The sequence below is a fragment of the Anopheles ziemanni genome, unplaced genomic scaffold, assembly GCF_943734765.1.
Source record: "Anopheles ziemanni unplaced genomic scaffold, idAnoZiCoDA_A2_x.2 scaffold_12_ctg1, whole genome shotgun sequence".
Classification (NCBI taxonomy): domain Eukaryota; kingdom Metazoa; phylum Arthropoda; class Insecta; order Diptera; family Culicidae; genus Anopheles; species Anopheles ziemanni.
In genome coordinates this window covers 958,133-983,787 of record NW_026690043.1, presented here as the reverse complement: position 1 = coordinate 983,787, position 25,655 = coordinate 958,133, and the positions used below count along the sequence as shown (strand labels likewise).

General features: G+C 37.8%; 2 protein-coding genes across 3 annotated transcripts; one reads left to right on the top strand and one right to left on the bottom strand.

The window, feature by feature from the left end:
* The first annotated feature begins 9,742 nt into the window (after nucleotides 1-9,742).
* Nucleotides 9,743-10,086, top strand: LOC131292893 (partner of xrn-2 protein 1-like). Its single transcript, XM_058320987.1, has one exon. It carries the CDS (start codon nucleotides 9,751-9,753, stop codon nucleotides 10,051-10,053), a length of 303 nt encoding a protein of 100 aa, XP_058176970.1. The 5' UTR covers nucleotides 9,743-9,750; the 3' UTR covers nucleotides 10,054-10,086.
* Nucleotides 10,087-10,863: 777 nt separating this feature from the next.
* Nucleotides 10,864-24,923, bottom strand: LOC131292905 (eukaryotic peptide chain release factor subunit 1). Of its 2 annotated transcripts, none has more exons than XM_058321003.1 (8): nucleotides 24,782-24,923; nucleotides 23,817-24,052; nucleotides 14,874-15,273; nucleotides 14,556-14,801; nucleotides 14,265-14,420; nucleotides 14,001-14,198; nucleotides 13,782-13,929; nucleotides 10,864-11,055 (listed from the first exon to the last, which is right to left on the bottom strand). In XM_058321003.1, exons 2-8 carry the CDS (start codon nucleotides 23,900-23,902, stop codon nucleotides 10,973-10,975), a joined length of 1,317 nt encoding a protein of 438 aa, XP_058176986.1. In that variant the 5' UTR covers nucleotides 23,903-24,052; nucleotides 24,782-24,923; the 3' UTR covers nucleotides 10,864-10,972. The 2 variants fall into 2 exon arrangements, with proteins under 2 accessions (XP_058176986.1, XP_058176987.1); XM_058321004.1 differs by lacking the exon at nucleotides 10,864-11,055 and adding an exon at nucleotides 13,385-13,627.
* Between the last annotated feature and the right edge of the window lie 732 nt (nucleotides 24,924-25,655).

Sequence of the window (25,655 nt, the reverse complement as noted above, 5' to 3'; positions counted from 1 at the left end):
GTAATTTAATATTTTACTTTTTTAATAAATATTTTTTAGTCCATTGGAATTGACAATCGTGAAATGTTTGAAAAATAAAAAAGTGAAAGTAATGTCAAGAAAACTTATTATTTTTTAAAAAGTGCTGGACATTTCTTTTGCTAATTCATTTCCAACATCCTCAAACTGTTCTGAAAGTTTTCCTCTTGTTTAACAAACAACAAACAAACATATCTTTACAATGATCTTTTAATTTACGTTAAGGCGTCAATCATATATTTTCATCCAAAAACCACTGTTCCTTTTATACATCAAAGCACAATTAAGATAATTTGAATCATTCACGCATTTTCATATTTTTCATTTAATTTTATCCAAAAGTAAACTCACAAACTCATTCGGAAACAGCTGCTTAGTTTGCGTACCCTATGATCCGCCTTTGGGTGAGTCATCCCCGGCTTTATATAAAGCCATGTTGGTTCGTAGAAATGTACGAGCAAACGTACAGAAGGGTGGAGGAGTGGAGAATGGATTTGGAGATGGCACAACGCAGGGAGCTGTCTCTATAATCAATGGAGAATGAAAAGTATCCCTTCGTTTCGATTGTAACAACCCTGGCCGATTTCCACATCTTCTTCGCAAAGACTGCGAGATAAGAGATGCGCCAGGTTAGCAACGAGAGAAGCCCCGCATCCACATATGAATAACGGAATATAAAGGAATCATACCAGGTCCACAGGAACCATATTTCATGCATACTCACCTAAAATTGCATTCTTCTTCATTTTGAGTTTTGTAAAACAATTGATAAAAAATGACTAAAGTAGTTTACCCCATTTTAGAGTTTGGTCGACGACTAGATCATAACAATTTTTACAACTCGTCGTAAAAGCGCGCAAAATGTGCTCAAGAGAAAATAGCTAGAAGCGTCTGCCAAACGCGAACCAAAATTTTAGTCTTTTATTGATTTATTTCCAAACTGCGTGATTTGAACCTTAAGCGCACTATTTATAAATTCAGTCCGGTGTCGATGGACGACCTAAGAAACAATTGATCTTTACGATCCCAGTAACCAGCCAGGTAATCACTGAAGATCCCTTTTTTGGTGATTACATTATTGATCATGTCGATCGGTATTTTCTGAACCGAATTGGCAGGAGGAGTTAGGAACGAAAAGTGTTTCTAACAACATTAAAATATACCTGAATCCATAGCTAATTTTTCAATAACAATGATGGACTCATAGTCCGAACCTTATTTGGCATAGCAGTAAGAAAGCACTTGCTAGCAGAAAATTCGCAAAACGTGCCGCACTTTTACATGCCGAACTATTTGTAAATACAAAGACTTGTACGGAATTATTTTCTTATTTAATCTATTCTGCTTTTGCATATGTTTCATTAGTTTCCCATTCAAAACATCATCAACGTTTTATCAACACAAAGTAGGAGGCGCATGGTTTAGTAAGACCGTTATGTTCAAACCAATTAGTTTTTTTAAACTGAACCGTTCTGACCGGTTGAAGCAGTTTTCTTGCGGAAGGTGAAAACTGGCCGCCATGCTTTAACTTTCATAAAAACTGCTTGTGTTGTACACAATTTTTTGTCCTGCTCTGGCGCACAGGCTAGGCTAGAAGGTTCGTCTGATTGCATACTTTGCGGAGTTAACTTAGGATTGTTGCATACATCGCGGTGTTAATTTGGCCGCTTACCTTTCTCGAGCAGCGGCTGCGTTTTGCTAAGGCGGCTGCAAAATGACGTCACACATGCCATATGTTTACGTTTTGCTACCACCGACAGGGATCATGATATTATGATCAACGCTTAAGTAAGCATTTGAAACATTTTCTTTTGATTTTAGAATTGCATTCCATCATGAGATTTCTAAATGTCGTATTAAATTTGATTTTAAAAGCAAAATGATATTATGCTGAAGAGAAACTAATATATGAGGGTATTATGATTGGGAGCGCGGAAACGATAAACTTCTCGACGCTGGCCCATACAAAAGGTAAACAACACTTTGAAAAAAGCGAAAAAATGGCTGGGCGTCTCGACGATCCAAAACGACGCCACCTGCGTGTCGAGACGATGCGCGGATACGAAACGACGCGCGTCGTTATCGTCGAGCAGTTTCAAGCACCTCCTGGTCGATGGATCTCTATAGACCGTATGTGTCCGAAGCATATGTGGGTTCTATGGATCTTGGTATTTACCAAGAACATGATAATTCAGGATGCACTTTTCATATCAACGTTGTGTTTGGACAAGTCACTTTGATTTATTTAGCCATTTAGCCATAGTATAAAACACACCAATAACTCGATCGTTTTGAAAATTGATTAAAAATCAAAGTGCTCAAAACTTGTTAAAAACTATATATTTATATACCTTGAAATCTCTATATCTATAAAAATGGATGTTTGTATGTTCGTGATGCTAAAACTCAAAATCGGCTGGACCAATCTTGATGACGTCTTCGTATAATTTGTGCCTTTTTACCCAAGGAAGGTTTAGGAAAAAAGAGAATTTGAAAATTCCTAAGGAAAAGCTGGAAAATGGGAAAATTCGGCAAAAACGGCTTTTTCCATATAAAAAAAAAAAAAAACTTCAGTCTTTAACGAAAATACAAAACGGCTGAACTTTTTCTAAGGAAATCTTTTGCCGATTTCTTCCTCTTGGTCATTTTAAGGTTTTAGAAAAATGACAAGTTTGAAAATTTAAAAGATCAAGGAAAAAAATTAGAAAACTCGAAAAAAGGCTTTTTTTTCATAAAAGTAGTATTCGAATTAATAATTTTGAAATATGAATCTTATCTTACATAAATTACCTACATCTTGAGCGAGATGAGATCATCAAGTATCAAATGGGACGATACGTTAACTGCAATGAAGCGCTATGGAGAATATTTTCTTTTGCAATTCATGAGCGATTTCCTACTGTTGTGCATCTCGCAGTTCATTTGGAAATCAAAGAGTGTATTTCAACCTAGAAAACGCAGTACAACGAGCCGAAAAACAACCAGCAACAACTTTGACGAGTTTTTTTTAACCTGCGCCAGCGATCCTTTCGCAAAAACATTGGTTTTTCGGAAATGCCTCGATATTACACATGGAATGCATCGTGAAAGAAATGGTTACATAGAAAGCGAGGCCAACCAGTAGACGGACATCCAGTTGTGTTTTCAACTAATGCGTTAGGACGAATATACACAATCCACCCAAAAAACGATGATTGCTTCTATCTTCGGTGGTTGTTGGTTAATGTACGCGGTCCAACATCGTTTGAGTCATTACGTACCGTGAATCGTATCGTGTGTTCAACTTTTCGAGAAGCATGCCAGCAGTTAGATCTATTGGAACATGATAATCAGTGGAATCAAACAATGGACGATGCCATAGCTGCTTCACATGCCACTGAAGTTCTTGCACTTTTCGAGATGATCATTTCGACATGTCAGCCTTCAAATCCTCACCAACTATGGGAAACGTACAAAAATGACATCGCCGAAGACATTTTACATCGCATTCGAGTAACAACAGGTGATTTCGAGTTACAAATGAACGATAAGATCTACAATGAAGCATTGGCGTTGAATGAAGATTTGTGTTTGCGTATGAGTGGCAAATTATTGACAGAAATTCATATGCCAGCGCCAAATCGCCAAATCCAAGATGACGACATAAAGGCGTTGGAACAACAAGTTCAAAGAAATGTCCCACTTTTGAACACTTAGCAAAAGAGTGCGTATGATCGATTGATGAAGGTTATCGATGATGGTGGAAGAACGGCACACTCCGCACTAAAATTACCGTTAAACATGCAAGTCAGTGAAACTCCTGTTTGCAACATTTCATAGCAATCAGCTATGGCCCAAGTATTGAAAAATTGTAAACTAATTGTGTGGGATGTGCACAATGGCTCACAAACGGTCTGCGGAACAATAACGGTCGTTTTGGTGGAGCAACTGTATTGTTAGCAGGCGATTTTAGACAAACACTTCCCGTTATTCCAAAATCAACACCGGCAGATGAAGTAAATGCATGTCTCAAATCATCGTATTTTTGGCAATACGTAAAAACCATACGATTGACTATAAATATGCGAGTGCACTTGCAACAGGATAAAAGCGCAAGAGTTTTCTCCAAAGAGCTTCTAAGAATTGGAAACGGATAGATTCCGGTTAATATATCCAGTGGATTAATATCAATTCCGACTACCATTTGCCAATTCACTTCAACTAAAGAGGATCTCATAACTAATGTGTATCCAAATATCACCCAAAATTAAGCTAACGATTGATTGAGTTCACGTGCAATATTAGCTGCGAAAAATATAGATGTTAATGACCTCAACTGGACAATTCTAAACCAAGTTCCGGGAGATTTGCGATCATACAAATCAATACAGCTTATGAACAATAGCATAGAGGCAAGAATATTAAAAGGGGCTTATTAGCGGACCGAATGTTTAATTCCTAGAATTTCCTTGAAATCGAACGATACCCAGCCAGCCAAATGAATGGAAAAATTCATGATTTACCCTCAAATTCATCAAAATCGCTCGATCTTAGGATGTATGTATATTCCTAGAATTTCCTTGAAATCGATCGATATACTATTTCAGTTCAACCGAATTCAATTTCCAGTGAATCTTGCATTTGCGATGACAATCAACAAGTCACAAGGGCAGTCGCTGGAAGTGTTTGGCTTAAATCTAGAAATGCTTTGGTTTTCTCATGGCCAGCTATATGTTGCATGTTCACGCATAGGAAAACCGGCATCATTGTACATTTACGCACCCGAACAAAAGACTAAAAATGCAGTCTAACAAGCTGCGTTACAATAAAAGCAATAATAAAATCACAATAAAATGATTTCCAATATAATGAATTCAAATTTCTTCTCTATACAGTTTTTCAAAACCAAATTTAACATCACAGGCAAATTTTAGAATATTAGAAACTGCATAATTATTTGACGAGGCGAAGTTCGTCGGGTCAGCTTGTGCTTGTATAAATACCCAGGTTGCTATTCGAGCAAATATGCGGAAACTTTCGAGCAATAACGCGGAACTGGATCATAATACCCTCAATAATTCGATTCAACTCATTTCAATTCTTGCTACTGAACATATTCAATCATATGTCATTCTATGTTTCAAAAATACGTTGCTTAATTTTGTACTTATGACACGGTTTCATCAACATGCGGTAAACATATTTTTTATAAAAAAAAATCATATTTTCATTGGAATACAGCTTAAAATTTTCTAATGACGTTTTCGTTCAATTAATAGCTTGTTCCGAGGAATAACGTTAGAATTAAACAAAATAGACAAATTTTAACGACTTTTCATGCAAAACCGGAATACGCTAGCAACTTTCTGTTGAAAGCTAAATAAAGAGTAGCATTTCTTTTAAATTCAAAACAAGTATGACAGTTGCATGATTTAAGTTGAATCCGCCGTGGACAAAACAGTAAACCAACTACATTTGATTATATGTTTGACCAAATATTATTTAAAGCCAGTCGACGACAAGTGGGAAAAAACCCCTGGTACTTTATGTTCCTTTTGAAGCTTTTTCCAGTAAATTTTAAATGTTTTGGGGCCCGTGAGGTTCCATAGAACGCCATATCGTGGCTGAAAACCAGCGAGCACAAAGTCGTTGTTTTTCCTGGCAAGACTTGCGGCGTCTGGAGAAGTGTATAGCGTGCAGTTCATTTCGTAATTAAGCAACTTTATCAGAAAACAATCATAAAGAGTATGATTCAGTGGTTTGGACATACCCGGCCACAGTAAATCATGCTCAAATAGCATCGGAGGAATTAAACGGGTCAAACATAATTTAAATACCCCACATTTCTAACCCTCCGCATGCATCTCAACTAAAACCAATCGAAAACCCATGAACAGCACCCTAAGGTAGGACCTATTCCAACATTCTAAAGTCCAAACGGAGAAGCATTTGATCGTGAATGCCACACAACAGCTGAAAAATCTCCTAAATCGCTAAAATTTCAACCAAGGACCGTAAGGCTGGCTTAGTGAGCGCCGAAATTAGGAGTTATGCAAACACCATGCCACACTTTTCTGATCTATGTTCGTCAAAACGTTTGGAATGATCCGAATGATGAATTATTGATACCATTGCCGAAAACATTTGACGAAAACACAATGCTCTACTTGTGTAAAATGGCCAATGACCAATTCATGTCTGCAAATAGTTCATGTACAAGGAACCTGAGCAATAACTGGGATAACAATTGAAATATTTTTACGTTTTTGTTTGTTTTTTCGATTTAATACATTGGTCCTGCACAAGTTTTAACAATGTTCACAATATGCAGATTTTGATCCTCCAGACATTTTCCAGATAGTTGAGATCAGCATGATTATTCCAGGAAAACAACACTTTGAAAATAGGGAAAAAATGGCTAGCCTCGTCGTTTTGTTTTCGCGCAGAGTCTTAGTGGTGTCGTTTTGATCCTCGAGAAAATATCGACACGGCCAGCCACAAAACAATTTAGGCAGAAATTTGAATCCCTTATAGAACGGGACTGTTCAACAAACTATTTCTTAAAGTAAAATACCGATAATTAAGCTACGATTTTAACTTTACCATCAACAACGTGTTTACTTAAACACAATGAATATAATATTCTTTTAAATGCATATTGTATGGAAGCTTCTTGTTTACCAGTTTCTAAAAGTATTCATATCAGTCAAGACCTAAGCCATAACTAACTTATTGAAAATAATGTGAACAGTATAATATCAACGTAAAATATTTTAGATCTTTAATGACAATAAGTTGTTTTGCGACATTTTCCGTTCAAGTAATACTTGATAGATGAAAGTCATACGCCCGCGCGGCGCACAAGCACGACTCATACATTCGTCGATCTCAATTCCTAGGGAATGGCGCGACTTGAACGGAAAATTTACTGTCAGTCCTTAATATGGCAGTTAATGTATTAAACTGTGTGAAATTTTCGTAGTCAGATTGATATTTGCTGGCTGAAAGGAAATGCTGAGCTGATAGCAGCTATACCAACGAGTCCTTGTAAATCAGATTATAAATACTTTTGAGTTTATGTAATGAGTTTCATTGTATAATATAAAGAATTTAAATATGTTCATGTTGGCTTTAAGTAATATTAATAAAACAAAAACATTTATGGAATACAATCTCGTCAATAATTTATGACGAAAATTGAAACATTCATGGATTGGTCGTATTCATTTTTAATTTACACATTAATAATACACATATGTAACCATTCTAAGGTATTAATGGAATGGACTGAGAGTTAAAAAAAGAACATCCAAATTCATTTTACTTAACCTTATGCCACATTTACCCAACTTAAAACAGATAAAATATATTACCCAAGCTAAGTTAGAATACGTCATAACCAGCACGGTCAATTTGAAATTCTGTCACTGCCATCTAGTGGCGTGCGCAGTGAATGCGCGGCTAATTTAGCAATAACCGATTCATCAAAGACACAGTTTTGCATACAATGCGGCTATTTAGTAATGTCGTTCGCTTCCAGCTCGAATTCTGCTCGAAGTCACTCAGCGCCGCACTCGTGAGAGGGGGGGGGACATCATACTTTGTTCTTACCCCCTTTTCTTTCCCAAAATAATTATTTTCATGCAGGAAAATATTTTTGATTGTTTTATTATTTTGATACATCGATAATATTATATACATATCAATCAGGGGAAATGTTCAGAAATCGTCCGACGCCTCCTCTGGTTCGTGCCGGCAAACAGCGACCACGGATCGTAGCAGGCTCCTTCGATGTACGATTGGGCTTGGTGGACGGAATGGACTTGGCGAGCGGGTAATTGCAGATCCATCTGGAACATTTTCCGATGGCTGGCTGATCAAATCTGTTTCAAGGAAGGTAATTCACGTTGTAGTTTGGCAAAATAATGGTATTGTTTACAAATTCATAACTAACCCACCTTCATTAGCGGACTCTACTTTCCATGCTCTACGAATACTATTTAATTGACGGTAAAACGTGCCACTGCTTTTCATTCTTACAAGACGGTCCATTTCACACACAATAATACGGCTATAACGGTCGAACTCGGGGTCCACACTACAGCGCGACGTCGCCTGACAGGAGCTGAACTCCATATAAAAAAACCTTGTGCGATGTCGCGCGAATCGCGCTAGGTTTTTTTTTGCATGGAGTTCAGCGCCTGTCAGGCGACGTCGCGCTGTAGTGTGGACCCCGAGGAACGCTTGCTAGTTGGCCAGACTTGCACAGTAAACAGTAAACAGTAAACAAAGGTTTGACAGCCAGTACCTCTTTCCACTGCGGTACCTCCAAAAAAAAATATTGGTAGGTTATGAGGAGTCCATGCCTACCAAAAATACACTTGGCAAGGTTCTTTTAGGTAGGCATGTATACCTTTGGTAGGAACGTGCAGCAAGGTTCTCCTTGGGTAATGAGTCTACATAATTTTGAGACACGCGCGCGTAAACGAGGACAATTGGTGGTCATGGCTGTACGGAAAGAACTAATAGTATCTACACATCTCGCTGTAGTTAGGTCCCTTTCTGTTCTTGATAGTGGCACCACATTATCAACCAATGGTAATTGGCGGGGGGAACTACAAACAGAGCAAACAACAAATATCCTCTCACACTCTGGAAAGTGGTGCCTCGTTAACCTTGGGGGACTCGGCGATTTACCTTTCGAGGTGATTGCTCGGGGCCGTTGTATGGAAGGAACGAGATCAGGTCCCTTACTAGGTGGTAGTACTGGTGGGTTTCACCACCAGACTCGGTCGGTCTGGAAATTGTGTATCCTAATCTAAATCCACAGAATCCGATTCAGAATCCGGTAAAAATGGTCTGGTCCTGATGAAATGGGTTTGGTTGGGTAGAACAACTCGGATAATGGACATTCTACTGTATTTGTTTGTAAAACATATGTTCCAGGAATTTTTCTAGAGCCTAACTTGCAAATTGCGCAAAAAACTCAATCCATTGAGTGATGGATCCATTGATGTCCATTGGACATTCTACCCAGCGTTCGATTTGAGTAAACTTAAATCAATTACATTGTCTCTAGATCGCCTAGTTATGTGACTAATTCGACTCAAATCATTGTGAGTCGATTCAAACAGTTTAGGATCAAGTCAGAATCGAATCAAATCGAGTCCCAAACCAATCAAATCTGATTCGAATCCTAATCGAATCAAATACATAGAATCCGTCAGATACGATTCGAATCTTTAGAATCTGTCAAATGGGATTCGAATCTTTAGAATCCGTCTAGGGATCGAATCTTCGAATCTTCCGAATCCCGATTCTGCCAACACTATTTTGGTGGCCTGTTCGTTTTGACAGCTAGCCAATTTGCACTTGGGCCTAAAAAAAAGTTCTGCATAAACAACCAGCTTCACAAAAAAAGGAGTCTAGTTTTATAGAATATCCTAATAAATGAGACATGTTGCCTATAGTTGCAGATTTAACTGTTAAAATGACCCCACTCCTTTGAAATAGTACAGTGCAGGCCCTAAAAGCTGAATTCATCTCAATAGCAACATAGCCATAGAAGAAAGCTGTAGCTTCGTTGACTGCTTCTCAAATATTAAAGTGAACCTTTGTGTGACTTTAACATAAGATTATAAGATTTATGTAAGCGTCTTTATCACTGTACACATTGAGTCTTCTCTTCATTTAACTTAAAAGCTGCACTGAATTCTGCTAACCCTAATTTATTCTTTATTTCAGTTGTCGATCATGACATTTGATGTAGAGAAATATAAAACATTCTACGAGTGTGAGGAGCATTGGGAGCTAAAGAAAATGTTTATGGAAACTCATATGGAACGCTTTGCTGAAGATGAGCTAGTCTGCCTCGCCCAAGTTTTTACTAACATTGAACTTCTCGGATGTAAATACCCAACGGAAACAATGCAGCTGGTTGCAGAATTATCTAAAGACCTTGCTGCAAACTATCGAGACTCGAGAGCTGATAAACTGAAACGAACATTTGTAGCTGCTTCGAACGCTGCTGCCTCCCGTTACGCACCGAAAAAGTAAAACAGCTCGAACAATTCTGAATAAAAAGAAATTTAACACACCATGTCAGTCCCTGGGGACTGACGGTAAAGTTTCCCTTCACGTCACGTCAATTCCATGACTCTCGTCGGTCAATCGGTGTCAGTCCGTTAGCGTCGGTCCACCAGTGTCAGTCCACCGATGTCGGACCACCAGTGTCAGTCCGCCAAAGTCGATCCGGCAGTGTGCTCCATGTTCATGCACTTTCTTCGTTTCTTTTCACCGGTGCTTATCGTGAATTGCAGACTGAGTGGCGTGAACGGAAAGTGTCACAAAATAGGCTGGACGGTTAACGCTTGCAAAATGCGGGTATTTTGGCCAAAATTAATAAAAGCTTTACGCTTTAGAAAATTTAAACTTTCCTTTTGTAAAATTATAAGCCATTGTTGGAATTAACATTAATGATATTGCAATAAATACTTCAATTTGCTTTTATACATCCATTTTTTCATACATTCTTGTCGAGTTCTGAGTGTAATTTGCCAATTTGAGTTGACATTAAAAACAATTTTCGTGCAACTAATAATTCAATTCAATGTTGTTTTGGTGTTTTTGTTTATACAAATGATAACGAAAGTTATTTTAAATTTGAATAATTTTTTAGATTATTTTGCCTTACCTTTTCACTCTGTTTATCTTTTTTGTCATATTATTATATGGTAAAAACGACAAAAACTTTACTAATTTTTATTCCTTATTCAACTTTTCAAAAGTGTATATTTTCTTTATATACGTTTCACGTTAAAAATCGATATTCCGTTTTCCCATGCTCTTGATTTAATCCCTTTGCTCTTGCTTATGCATCTGCATATCTTTATTCAATCAAATCTGTTTCAGCAAGAACATAACTCATTCGATAAAATAGTGAATTTAACTGAATTAAATTGACAAAGCAATGATGTTAATAATCTTCCAAATCGAAACCTTCGTTATCTAATTCATCCAGCTGCATACTTTGGAAGTCTACCTTGTAGCGAAGGATTCCTGCAAAAAAGGTACAAACAAATTCAATGAACAAATAAAATCATTTTAAATTATATAATAATTATGTATTCATTTGTACAACCATTCTTGATCCGCTGATCAGGAATTATAAAACTACAGAAATCCATCTACCAACGCTGACACATAATTCCACAACGAATTATTGCAACATGAATGCAAATATTAGCTAGAGTTATAATAAGGCTTTCTAAATTACTCAAACAATAATTTGAACATACAGTTACACACTATAATAAGAAGGAAAACAGAAACCCGGCGTAGATAAAAAAAATGTAAGAAAGTGTCGCCAGTTGTGGGTTAATGTTGTTGTGAGCTTTAAAAACTTTTGAACCTAAAGAAACACATACGGCGGACCCAAATAATTCCAGTAGCGGGCAACTCAATGTTCCTGGTTGGGGGCACTTTTATTATTCATTAAAGTGTATTTTTCGCAATAAAACGATAGAATTTCGTTCTACCAATAATAGTCCTCTTTTCCAGATTTGGACACTGTTCTTGAAAGTGTAGATTTTTCATTAAAATAAAGCAAATTTTTCAATCTATGAAGGTTTTTGAAGGTGATCCAACCGGACACAATTGTTTGGGTCAAAACATAATTTTACATAACACATACATAAACATAATTTTACGTTAGTAAAACTCATATAATTGTTTCAGAGAAAAAGTTTACTAAGGTGTCTATCTTTCCATTGGTATTCAAATCACTGCTATTATTGATGCTAGTAGAAAAAAGTTGGGAGCAAAACACGCAACTAAACTCACACCCAGATACATTCCCATATTATTCAAACGATCATTAAATTTTGAATCATCAATCTGCAAAATCATAATATGTCATTAAAAATGCTGAATGTCTTTCGTTTTATCTGTTATCTATTTAAAGCCCTCCGCTTCAAAATTTAATTTAAACTGATAACATCGTCAAAAGATGAAAACTAACGATGACAACCAACCATTGAGCGTAATCAAACGATGTTAATTTTTCTGATTTTTTCATGGTTGTACCCGAGATTGTTTTATGATAGAAGAAGCATGCACCTAAATATGAAATGCATTTCCTTCAAATGATCACATTTAAGTTAAAAAATAGTATAGATGATGGTTTGCGAAGATTTCTTTTCCGAACTAAGCTGGTAGTTTATTTCACATTTTCTCTACCCAGTTAACGAAGTAACATAACAAATCTTTACCTTTATCCAGGGTAATTCAAGAGATTGCCGTACTTGTGGCACAAAATTATTCAAATAATGAAAGAGTATTTAATTTATACTCATATAGAAGGAATTTTTCAGTAGACATTTTCATTAGTTCCCTCCAGCCATGTTGTAACGTAACTGAAAATGACTTCCGAACAGTACACAACACACTTGATCGGTATGCTTTTCCCCAATAACTGTGATTATGTACGTTGACTTTGAGTTTCTTTACAAAAATACTCCAATCGACATTTAGTCGACTTAAACTTATCAATTTTCTTTGAAACTAGCGCTTAAAAAATCCATTTTGACTCTCTGTTTACATCCACAATTGCTTCCCACTTCCAGAACTCTGTTTTGAATACATCATAAAAGTTTCATATTTTTACTTGTATATTTGATATTTAACATGATTATCTGTGTTTGCATATATATGGATATTCAACAGAAGAGCAGATAAAGTTCAAGATGAAAAAAAATGATGTAATGTGATAGAAAGCATTATGCTTAAGTAAACAAATAAATAGGCTATGCATCTGGTAACCGAATTTACCAGAAAGTATAAAAGATGTATCATTAGGATTATTTATGTTTTTAATGAAAAACAAAAGCTTTAGAAACTCTGAAGTATAGAGAGCCAATTTGATTCATCATAGAACAAATTTAAACAAACCCTAAATGAAAAAAAAAATAATCCAAATACGGTATAATTGACGTTAATTCTAGTTTACCTTTAACAGCAGATATTGCCAGTACGCAATCGAAATATTACTGAAAGTATGATTTATTAGATAATGTAATATGTTGCTTTTTTTGTTTTATATTCTGGAAAGGGTGTTCTCAATACCTAAGCCTTTTCCAGAGTCTTATCGGCTGCTAGTTGAGAAATTGAAAATTTGAGACATATTTTCCGCTCATCGACGTTATGGTTTCATGTAGAATGACGAAATTAATGAAAGCGAATGAACAATTGAAGATGGATGGTCAGACACGACTTATTCAAATCATTAGTAATTTTAAAGTTAGTTATATTTACTATGGATATCATGCGCAAAGCTATACTCGTCTATATCATGTTAAACAATCGTTGAACAAACAACTAAAAATTAAATTTAAATTTTTCGATTTTCACCATTGCAATTCCACGATTGAATGCTAAGCAGGGCTCATTTACACATTCGATCGCAACAACGATCATTGAACATGATAAAACCGAATATATATTTTCGTTAAATTGCAAGAATATTGAACGCGAATGATCACGAATGCCGTCGTTTAGTAATCATCTAAATCAACATCGTCCAATGGTTCATCCGCTTGCAAGGATTGAAAATCTACTTTATAACGCAGAATTCCTGATTGTGGACGATAAAATTGGAGTGAGTATTAAGTGACCGATTCATACGATGTTTAGCCCATTCAACCACATGAAAGCATTGAAGGAAGAAAAGATATTTAGCAATAAATTAGCAATAATTAATCGGCTGCTACAATAATGCAAATTCATACCTCCAATTCCTCCGAATCCGCGAACAAATTGGCTTCCTTCTTGGGACTTGTCGGTAATAATTTCCAACGTTGCGCCAAAACATTTGTAATTGTTTGCCAACCATTCGAGAAGCGGTTGTGATTCAACCAACTCCATCTCTACGCCACTCTAAAAACATTTTTTTAAAACACAACATCGCGTTATGTCCTATGCAAAAAAATACGATAAGCTATCCATACCTCTTTATCCGTGAAGTGTGATTTATCTTTTTCTTGCTCAGGCGTAAGATGTAATACTGTGGTCGAAGTGGCGCTTGCATGGTTTTTCAGTACATAACGTTGAATGTCCAAATTTTCCCAACATATAAGGGTCTCCACCGAACCCAACTCAAGAGCCTTAAGAGTATCCTCAACTCCGAAACAGTACTTTCCGGTGTCCTTGCAAAAACAATCATAAATAATATTTTAACAATAAAAAATACACATATAAGAACGCAAACACACCTGCGAAATTTCATCAAAATAACGTCCGATTAATTTTTTCTCTTGAATAAATTTCACGTTTTGCAAAGATTCCGCCGCCAGTTCTATAGCTTGATTGAACCCATTTTCTCCTCCATAAGAAACGTCCACAAGCTTAATTACTTTTGATTGCAATCTCTGAAAAAGAAACAAATTTGTGTCAATTTCATTAAAAGTTGGTTATTAATATAGCATTATTATACATCGATTTTATACATCGTTTTGCATATATGGCCAATCAAATAATAACGGAATTCGGAAACTTGCACCTACCGGGTCAAACATGTCCGACTGACTAAGTTCAGTTTTGAAATCAGCACTACCTGCCAGAATCAATCCTGCAATGTTAGGTTTATCGTTTGTGATGAATAGTTGCGTGGCCACCTCAGCAACCTTGCGTACATAGTTGTGCCGTTTTTCCATGCGCAATCGAGCGAAACGCAACGCAGATTGACCACCACGTCCGTGCTTTTTTGGAAGGTCTACAGTGAATTTGTGTAATACTTCTCTAGTATTTCCCTAAAATGAAATAAAGTTTATTCTGATTGATACGAACTGCTGATTCTAAATTTTGAACTGGGGACTACTAACCTGAAGTGTTCCAAAAAGGGCACCGTTACCATCCATCACAATGAAACCAAACTTATTGTCATCGGCAAGTAGTGCAGTTAGGGCTTCCGTGTGAAATTTGTTATCGCACAGATAGAGAGAGGTATTAATTGGTTTGAACGGTTCGAAGTCGATGTTCACTTTTTTTTCTTTTCCTTCTTCTGTTACTATTGTACCGCAGTAGATCACTAAACCGTTCGGAGGCACTTTGGTGTAGAGCTTCAGTCTGTGTTGGACAGACGTAATGGCACCGAGTACAGACAAGCGGTTTACACGAGATTTTATATTCGATGCAGTGCCAAATTCATCAGCTAACATCTTGCTCACCCGACTAATTTGATCTTTTGGTGGTATGATCAGCGAAATCATGCTTGTCCCGTTACTGTGAATTGAAACGATAGAAGATGTATATTGTTTGAATTTTATTCAGAAACTCGTATGCATATTTATTGTTGAGTGGTGAATTAAAACGCATTAATTAAAAATTAAATGATCATAAACACAGTTACTTGCAGACGCTGCTAATTGGTCGATTGACTCTCATTTTGGCAAATAAAACTGATCAAAAGGCTTATTTCGTACGTTGTCCAGATGGTCCGACTACCAACAAAAACATTGTTGAACACATAGGAAAGTTCCCGAAGTCACATTACGCTTTACAAAGACGAATCTGTACGCTCAATTTTGGGATACCAAACACAGACTGTTTTTAGCTTATTATTTTCACATAAAAATGTTTTACATACATTCAAACGATTGCACTATGATAGAAAAACCAATTCTATTTTGTACACCAAAAATAATTTTGCCCCGTTTTTTGGGGGGTTTTAAGGTGTACAACCTCCTACATCCTTCAATTTTCAGGCAGACTGATTAGCAAAATACAAAAAAGAAACTAAGAGATCGATCCAATCGGAAGCAGTCTCACGAATGACAAAATCAATCATCAACGTGAATGGTGTCGAACTAGCCCCATGGTCGAAGAAACAGCAGCGGAAAACGAATTTGATCTATTCGGGAAGCGATTGTGAACAATTTTGAATCAAACATCTTCAGGGTAAGATCGGTCGGCAGTTATAGAACCAATTGAGAAGGCCTCTAAAGCAAACGGATGGCATGGAAAAATTTCTACTTTCTGTGCTTAACCACAAAGGAATATAATTTTATTAACCTTCACCCGTTCAACCGGCTACCCGGGTATTTTTGTAGTTTTATTTTCAAATAACTTTTGATTCGATTGTGCATTTTGTTAAGATTTATTTTACATTACGACGGCCATTTGTTTTTTATTTGTTTGACACCAAAGCTATACACCTTGACTTCGATTCTCTATAAACCTTCGCCAGTTGTTTAGCTTGGTTTAGTCACCTTGTTCAGCAACGAACAAGACATGGCAAGCGGAGCAGAAGCCGAACGTATTGGCTCGCCAGCCAACGATCGGGCGTACAAGACAAACGGCCCTATTCCGGGGAACGGTCGTTCCCGGGAAGGGTCGTTCCCGTAGTTTGTTTACGTTTAACTGTCAACATTTTTTAAAAATGTTCGTTTTCTGTTCTACGCCAGAGTTAAACTGTTATACGCGGGAACGGTCGTTCCCGCATTGTATGGGGAAAATTTTTGCTGCTCTTTGAGCATCCGTTCAATCGTCTACCCGGGTAGTTTTGGAGTTTTATTTTCAAATAACTTTTGATTGGATTGTCGTATCGGCATGAAACTTTCAGAATGACTAGAACAAATAATTTTCTATCGTTTTGCTGAACCAACAATTTTTTTAAAGGAATTTAAACATTTTTTTTGCATTATTCGGTTGACACCCCTTACTCGTACAACAGGTCAACCCGTGTTGTCTATACATTTGTATGGGAGATTCCGTTTGCCTGTACTTTAGACCTCATATCTTTTTATTGCGATGTCGGATCGATTTGAAATTTTCAGTAATGATACTTGAGGGTATTTTCAAAAATATTGTATATGAGTCATTAATTTAAAAATTTATCTCGTATATCTATTTGTGGTTCCCAAAAATTCACCCTTCATATCTACAACATACTACCAGTTTAGCCCATATATTATAAATGGAAGGTTGCTTTTTATGCAGTTTAGTTCGGTCCTAGATACAGAATTATTTAAAATTTTCGGGAAAGCTACATAAAACATTTTAAAACGAATAAACTTTCAGTCATTTCATGTTATCATCGTTTTTTGTTGCAATCTCTCTGGGAACAGCGCTTTGTCCGATACTTTACTCTTTTTTCGTCCGCAATGTTGGTGCTAGTCATTGGTCTTCGTGCCTGTTTGGTGTAATCCATTCTTTGTATTGAGTTTTTTCATTACTCTCACCATTTACATTTACATTTATTTGGTACAATTGTTTGCCTTAGGGGCTATACAATACAAATTTAGAACTAGCTTAAATAGGGGAAAGGACTCTAGGAGAGAATACAGGGACGGACGAGTGATGGTGATATTGAAGTCAAATAGACCGCTCACTGCATTGAAGGTCGATAGCAACCGATGCAAGGGATCGTTCTGGTCAGAACTTGTCCGGCTAGTGGGAAGAAGGAAAGGTGGTCTGTCACGAAGATGACGCGAAGGGATGTAAAAGGGTAAGGAAGATAGAAGGAGAGGAGCATCAAGGTCATGGAGGAGGAGGTTCGCGATTAACAAGGATTGAGTGGCCGCATGTTTTTGCTGAATAGTTTGAAGTCCGAGCAAATGCGACGCGACGGGTTGGTAGCAAGGCGAGTAAACTTGCGCTGCACAGTTTCCGGCCTGTTCATTGCTGTAACCCCCGCAGGGAACCACAAAACACAAGAGTATTCGAATATTCGGCGGACTCAACAGCAGTACAGCGCCCTCAAATAAAAAGGATCCCGTAATTTTGCTTAGATGCGCGTTATAAGGCCAAGTGTCCTGATGTCGCTCATCCAGCCACACCCTAAGAGCCTTCACCGCAGATACCCTCGTAAGTGGATTCCCATAAAGGATTCCCACAAAGTAATCGAAACAGATCGGGTCATGAATGCGTCCGAACGATACATTTTTGTGGACAGAGCACTAGGCCGTTTACGGTGCACCAAGCTGAAAAGTCATTGAGGGATCTTTGGAGAGCATGGCAGCCAAGGCCTGGAAGGACACCCTCGCAGTCGTTGAAGAAGATGGAAAATAGGAGAGGACTCAGGACGCTCCCCTGAAGGACGTAAAGAGAAATGATTCGGCACTCTCACCCTAAAGGAGCGACCTGAGCGGAAGGATTGAAACCACGATAGCAGGTAGAGGTGGTAGCAGGCTACAGCCTATCCATACAGCCTAGCCATACAGTCTAGCCATATAATAAAGCTCATAGCTGTGCATGCTAGAAGGGGAAGAGGCAGTTACTGACCCAGAGGATAAAGAAGGGGGGATTAGAGGGTTATCTCAGCGGAAGTATACGTGGCTCTAGATCGTCCGGGGGTTAGTCGTTAAACGAGCTTGCAACCCGTAGCGGATGCGGTTGTAAGACTGGTAAACAGACGCATCATAATTAACACGTTAAGCGCTATGCGCAAATTGCATTTCCGTTCTGCCAGCCATTCGTAGAACCGAGCATACCGACGCCGGCTTACGGGAAAGGACCCTGTTGGCCCCACGGGACCGACGAAGCGCTTAACGTGTCACGACGGAACGGGGTGTGATGAGCGTATTCTTGGGCACCTAACTTGGTTTTAAATGTGAAGGGTGAAAGTTTTTGGAACCGCAAATAAATATACGTAATAAATTTTTAAATTCATGGCTCATGCACTATATTTTGAAAAAAAAAATGTCCAAGTATCTTCACTTAAAGTTTCAAATCGCTCCGACATCTCAATAAAAAGGTCTTTTGTCTGAGGTACAGGAACACGGAATCTCTGGGAAGACCGGTTGAACGTTTACGTAGGTAACACGTGAAGGTTAACCAAAGCTTTTTGTGGTACATATTTCATTTTCTCGTGTTTCAGCATCATTTATGATGGGAAAATGAATAAAATTCTTGTTTTGAGCAATTGTAACTACACAAATCACATTACAAACGTAAACAAACTATAGTAAACAAACGACACGATTGATTTCGGCTGTAAAAATACCGCCTACTATAACGCCTTCTGTTATACTGTCAAAATCGTCGGGAACGACCCTTCCCGGGAACGACCGTTCCCCGGAATAGGGCCGAAAGTTCGCGTAGCGTACGACAGAGCTGGCCGGTAGCGGCTGTAATAAGCTTTCAGTCGATTCATGCTATCTTCATGCTTCAACTGGGAACATAGTTTTGTCCGTTACCGAGGAGCCACACGTAAGCGAACGAACCGCGTATACCGAATTTTTTGGCCCGAGCTATTTGCGGCAGTCGGTGTATACCATATTTATAACAGTTGGTCTGTTTTTTTACCCGTACATGGAAGGGGAAGAATGCCCAAAAAATTCGCTCGACTTTTTCTGTGCGCTACCGAACGTTCGCTCGAATTCTGAGCACCGAACGGGAACCGAAGGAAGGAAAGAGAAAAATATCATTTGAGCGAGAGACAGTGCTGACACACGGGAAGCTCCAGCCGCTCGAAAAAACGTTCGTTCGGTGTAAAAAGCTTCACGTGTGACTCCTCGGTTATTTTATTCTTTTCGTCGGAAATACTGTTCCTAGTAATACTTCTGTCGGTCTGTTTGGTTTAATCTATTCTAAGGATTGAACTTTGCCATAACTCTCACTTTTACTTAGCTTTTGTTGTACCTCGAATCACACACATTGTCGAATAGAAGCGGATTAATAAACGTGTTAAAAACGCACATGTTTTGATACTCATCTTATTTTGTCTGTAACACATCTGACTATGTCTCTAACTTGCCTCAAGCCGAAAAATAAGGAAAAACCAAAGTAATTGTGGTTTTCGTGTTATTCGCGTTCGAACATTATTATTTTGGTATACTTTAAAGCTGTTTTTATGTATTTTTGAACAATTTTGCGTATAATTTTTATACGTGCCTGCATACGTATGTCAACTAAGAAGCCTGCATTGTGGTGTTTAACCCGGTGGCATAAACACACTATCTTTACTGTCAAGTGACATATATTAATCCAAGCAAGTACGTTTATACCGCCGAGTTGAACACCACAATGCAGGCTTCTTAGTTGACATACGTATGCAGGCACGTATAAAAATTATACGTAAAATTGTTCAAAAATACATCAAAACAGCTTTAAAGTATACCAAAATAATAATGTTCGAACGCGAATAACACGAAAACCACAATTACTTTGGTTTTTCCTTAGTTTTCGGCTTGAGGCAAGTTACTGTTCATCTCCACATAGCGAACTTTCCTCCGTCGAACTGTCGAACTCAGTTCCCGCAACAACTGGGAAACTCGTAGGAAACTGGTAGGAAACTCTTGACAGCACTAGCAAAGCCCCTCGTTCTGACGTTTAATAGCTGACGGATTAAGAAGAAGCGAAGAAAACCGAAACAAATGCGTGTCCACTTACTAGCGAACTCGGGAAACTCGAAACTCCATACAAGTTTGACAGGAGTTCCACCAGAGTTTCCTATGAGTTCGCTATGTGGAGATGAACAGTTAGAGACATAGTCAGATGTGTTACTCGGAGTCCACACTGCAGCGAAACGTTCCGTTTCAAAAGTAGCCCAGTTTCGGCAGAACAATCGCGCAAGCCAAGCGCGACAGAGGTAGGGGAGTATGTGGAAATATGTATCAAATTGGGGCGCAAACTCGGCTTAAATTTTTTGTTGAATTTTGAGGTAGTAATGCACGATATTTGTTTAGCTATGTATTTTATGCACCCTGAGTGAGTTTGGCGCTTCTACATTTGAAATTCACTGAGAAAACCACCTAAAACAACCATCGACGATATGTTGCCCCACCGTAGGAGGTATATATTTCCACATCATCTCCTACTTGTTGAAGAGCAGTTTGTTTACGTTTCGGCACCCGAAAACACTTTGGTAAAAATATCAATTAAAACTGAGTTTCATAACTGAATTACATTTGTGAAGGCTAGAAATAAGTAGTACAACGAAAAATACTATGTTTAGTGGAGAATATTGCTCGTTTTGTTCGCGTTTGTGTTTCGGTTTGTTTACGATTTGTCCAGCTGTCGGCTTGTTTTCGTTTCGAATTGACATTTGACGAGGGCTAGCGCGACGTCGCGTTTTTCGCTGTTTCTACACTAGCGCGATTTGTGAGACATTTTTTTTGTATGGAATTCGGCCGCCTGTCAGGCGACGTCGCGTTTTGTGACGGGACGTCGCGCTGTAGTGTGGACACCGAGTAACTCGGGGTCCACACTACAGCGCGACGTCGCCAGACAGGAGCTGAACTCCATATTAAAAAAACCTTGCGCGATTCGCGGGAATCGCGCTAGATTTTTTTTGCATGGATTTCAGCTACTGTCAGGCGACGTCGCATTACGCGACGGTGCAGTCTGGAAAGCGTGTTAGAGACAACTGTCAATGAGCTATTTCAACACCAGTTGCTTTAGAGACAACAGTTGATGAGCTATTTCAAAATAACGTGCGTTAGAGGCAAAATCACCCGCTTTCGAGGCAAAGGTGACAGGCAAAGCCTGTGTATAGATATTGTATACTTTAAATGAGATTAAAAAAATTGAGCTGCAAAAAAAGCTCAATTGTTTTTTAACCTTCAGATCTACAACCGCCTACCTGGGTAAGTTTTCCCCTTTTATTTTGCAATTACTTCGAATTGAACAGTTATATCGACTCGAAATTCCTGGAATGCCTCAAGCAACATGTTCTCTATCATTCTGCCGAAAACCGACTGTTTATTTTTATTCTAAGTATTTTTTTACACCATTTTTCAATTTATACCCCTTAAATCTACAACCGCCTACCCGGGTAAGTCATACGTTTTGTACGAGAGTTTATATTTTTCTGTACCAAGACAAACCACCAGTAGGTGAAAGGAGGTGCCCCTCGGGTTTTTCTTTTTATATTTATATTGAAAACAATCCAAATTTATCTAAGACACACTATGAAAGACTGTTTTACTCCTCGAACTCCTCGAACAATTAGTAATGAGATAAACTCAAAGACGTTCTATAAATATGCAAATTATGCTACATTTTGAACCACACAGCGGCATCGAAAGCATTCTAGGTGAACTTTCATCATTTGCTACACAAAATAATAATTTTTAATTGCAAGAAAATTATGATGCAACGGGATGAATTAAATACAAAAGAAACTGTTATCGTTTGAAACAAAACGATCGAATTTATGTATATGAGCTAAGTTTTAAAATGTTTAGGCTTAAATATCAGATGTAACAATGTATAATAAAGAATTTCCTCCAGATATGCCACTGAATTTACTGAGGAACATGAACATTTCCAAAACGTAAAATTTAATAGAAAAATATTGCTACATCTTTGAAGCTTCAATTTATAAGCAAAAATGTTGAAGGCACCAAGAAGTTACTTCACCAGAAACTTAGGAAGTATAAACAAACACAATAACTTATTGAAAATGTATGGTTTACAGAGTTGGCGATTGTAGATCTATGGGATAAAATATATTTGAATGATAAAATTACTTACTTATCGAATTTTTAATATTATTATTTGAATGAGATTTGTTAGAAAACATTAATAAGTATCATTACTGAAAATTTCAACTCTCTACGGCATCTAGAACAAAAGATATTAGCTTTGAAGCAAAGCAAAATGCAAACCCCCATACAAAACGTATGGCCTACCCGGGTAGGCGGTCGTATGTTAACGTAGGTATTTTTGGTCGTAGACCTGAAGGTTAAATTGCTGTTGAAAAGTGTTTCTATTGTTTTAAGTTGACTTTTTAATTCAATGAACTACATCCATTTTGTTTTAAGTGCGCCAAATTAGGAACACATCGCGCCAAGTAAGGAACATTGCAAAAACCATGCGCCAAGTTAGGAACATAAAGTGCCACACAAAGAGTTTCTGAAACTTGAAGAAATAACAATTTAAGAGTTTCTCACTTATTTTTCTTATATTCTATGGTAGTTAGGCTAGCACTGTGCAAAAAATGGTATGATTTGACCGAACATTTTTTTGTTATTCAACTTTTTATGCAGAATTTCCTTAACCGCGCCAAATATGGTACATCTACGGTACTACACAGGTTTGGGCTATAGGTGAGAAGGGTGAATTATTTTGGGAACCGCAAATTAATATTTTTTTTAATGTGGCACGACATCCCCTAGTGGGACAAGGCCTCTCTCCGAAGAGAGTTTGTGTGACCGAAAGACGGTATATTATAGATCGGTGGTCAGCCGTTCGTAATACCGGAGGGCGCTAGACTCGAGATTCGATCCCACACCTGTGGTGTGGTGTTTCCTCGCGCTACCGCTGCGCCATGGGCACCCCCCTCAGGGCAGGCAAATTAATATACTTAATACATTTTAGAAACTATAAAAGTTATACAATATTTTGGAAAACACTCTCAAGTGTCTTCACTGAGAATTTCAAATCGATAAGACATCTCAATAAAAAGATATTTAGTCCGAAGTACAGGAAAATTTAATCTCCCATACAAAATAAATGTATGGACTAAGCGGGTAGTCCGGTTGAACGTTCACATAGGTAACTTTGGTTGAACGGGTGACGGTTAGGTCATGATTTTGTTTGGAATCTTGATTACCAGACTACAACTAGACTAGACTGTCTTGCAGGTATATAGATATTTGTTAAAGATTGTTTGTTAACGAACAAAACAGATAAAACCTGAGATTTGTTCGATGTGATTAAAATTTTAATTTCAAAGCCATATTTCAATTTTTAATGTTTTCTTAAAAAGTTTATATAACGGTAACCCTAGATTGCACACTAATTCACGTCGTCAGTCGCTAAACTAAATTCGAATCTCTATCGTAAAGTCTAATCATTATGGCAACAAAAATACTACTCACCCTCTAGCCATTTCCAAGCTCTTTATAAGCTTTTTAATCTTCCATATCTCCACATTACGATCAGCGGAAGTTTCGTCAAACGACATTTCGAATTGGTTCACTTGCACAGAGTTTTAAAAGTAGCAGCGACGGTTCTCTCGCGTGTCCCAATCGAACAAAATGATTGATAATCCGTCTTTCGATGTGACTCTTAGATGATGTTATAGATTGACCTCCTTCCAGTGACGATATTTTTTCTGTATATAATAAAAAGCAAAAAAACCATTAGTACCGTATGTTACAAACAAGTAAGCCAAGTAATCAGCACTGATACTTTTATATAAGTTTCTGATCGAATAACCGAATTCTTCGCGAATTACGCGATTCAAAGCCACTCCAAATCAATTGCTAGCGAATTGCGATTGCTGATAAATCGTGCTCTGACTTGTTCATAAGACTGTCAAAAATTATCCTTTTCACATTTTATCCTCGAACAAGCATTCAAGTGAGCACAATATGCTATCAGGCTTCGCAATCATACTGTGTCCACGTCAGAGTAGGGACTTAACGCAGATTTCACATACTGAAGACTTCAGTAGACCCATATAACCTTACTTCTTCATCGAACAACTTTCTTATTTTTTGTGTAATAAATAAAAATCAACCCAAGTAAATTTTCACCGATGCACAATTCTGTTTAAAAATGTAAAGATTGAATTGAATGCAAGCATTCATTAACAATAAACCACGGTTCAGGGAACTTCACAAAACATTGCAATGTACGTTTTTCACTTTCGAACAGCAATTGCAAGATGACAAAGTGCATCCGAAGTTCACTCTGAATGGCCGCCACGTTCGATGTTCTATCTTGCCAATTCGTCCATTTTTTTTCTTTCCACAACAGCGATGCTCCTCCCATTGTAGAAAACCACGTAGCAAAATGATCAGTATCACGTTCACGGAAATCTTACATAACATAATCTTACATATTATAAATTACAGATGAACTCCACTAGTTGAACCAGCTCCAACTTTTCAAAATCCTTTTCTGCGAACTTTATACGATTTTCGCCAACACATTAGAAATTTGCCTTGCTTCTGCACCGCTCGATAACTTTACAGCATGTGGTCTGGTGTCTCAAATAGTGTTGGCACAATTCGGAAGATCCGAAGACTCGATCCCTTGACAGGTTCGATCGGATTGGATCCCATTTGATTGATGCGAATCAGATTTGATTCGTTAGGGTTTTTGATTTGTGTATCTCGGTATGATATAAAAAAAACCTTGCGCGATGTCGCGCGAATCGCGCTAGATTTTTTTTGCATGGAGTTCAGCGCCTGTCAGGCGACGTCGCGTTACGCGACGGTGCAGTCTGGAAAGCGTGTATCACTTGATCCAAATCTATCTGAACTCGTGTCCCAAGCTGCAAACGTCACTTTAAAAGACGTCTTTTAGTGGTCTTTTAATCGTTTAAAAGACCATTAAAAGACGTCTAAATAACACCGTTAAAAGACCGCATTTGTCAAAAAGTGGGTATTTCGAAAATTCGAAATAAAAAAATGTCCCCCATTTTTTCGGACACCCACGTTTCTGACTGTCGTCATTGCTCTGACTGCTACGTGTTGTTGTAGAGTTTCCTTTTCTGAAAGCATGTAGATTTTCGTATATGTATTAGTAAATTTTTATTACATACCTGCATGTGTATCAAACCATCGACTGCATATTTCGTGTTCAGCTCCCCTAACCACTAGACCATTCGATTGGACAATTCTGTTCAGTCAGTTATCATATATAAATGGAGCAAGTGCATGCAATTCAATATGTAGAACATTTTATAACAAGTTTTTTATACTGAGTAT

What these genes read in the sequence shown, in the direction of transcription:
- LOC131292905 (XM_058321003.1), bottom strand. Translation starts at nt 23,902, where the DNA reads ATGTCGTTTGACGAAACTTCCGCTGATCGTAATGTGGAGATATGGAAG. An exon ending in CCCTTTTTGGAACACTTCAG is followed by an intron (nt 14,802 to 14,873) that starts GTTAGTAGTCCC and finishes ATTTCATTTTAG; the next exon opens with GGAAATACTAGAGAAGTATT. An exon ending in CGGATTCGGAGGAATTGGAG is followed by an intron (nt 11,056 to 13,781) that starts GTATGAATTTGC and finishes CCTTTTTTGCAG; the next exon opens with GAATCCTTCGCTACAAGGTA.
- LOC131292893 (XM_058320987.1), top strand. Translation starts at nt 9,751, where the DNA reads ATGACATTTGATGTAGAGAAATATAAAACATTCTACGAGTGTGAGGAG.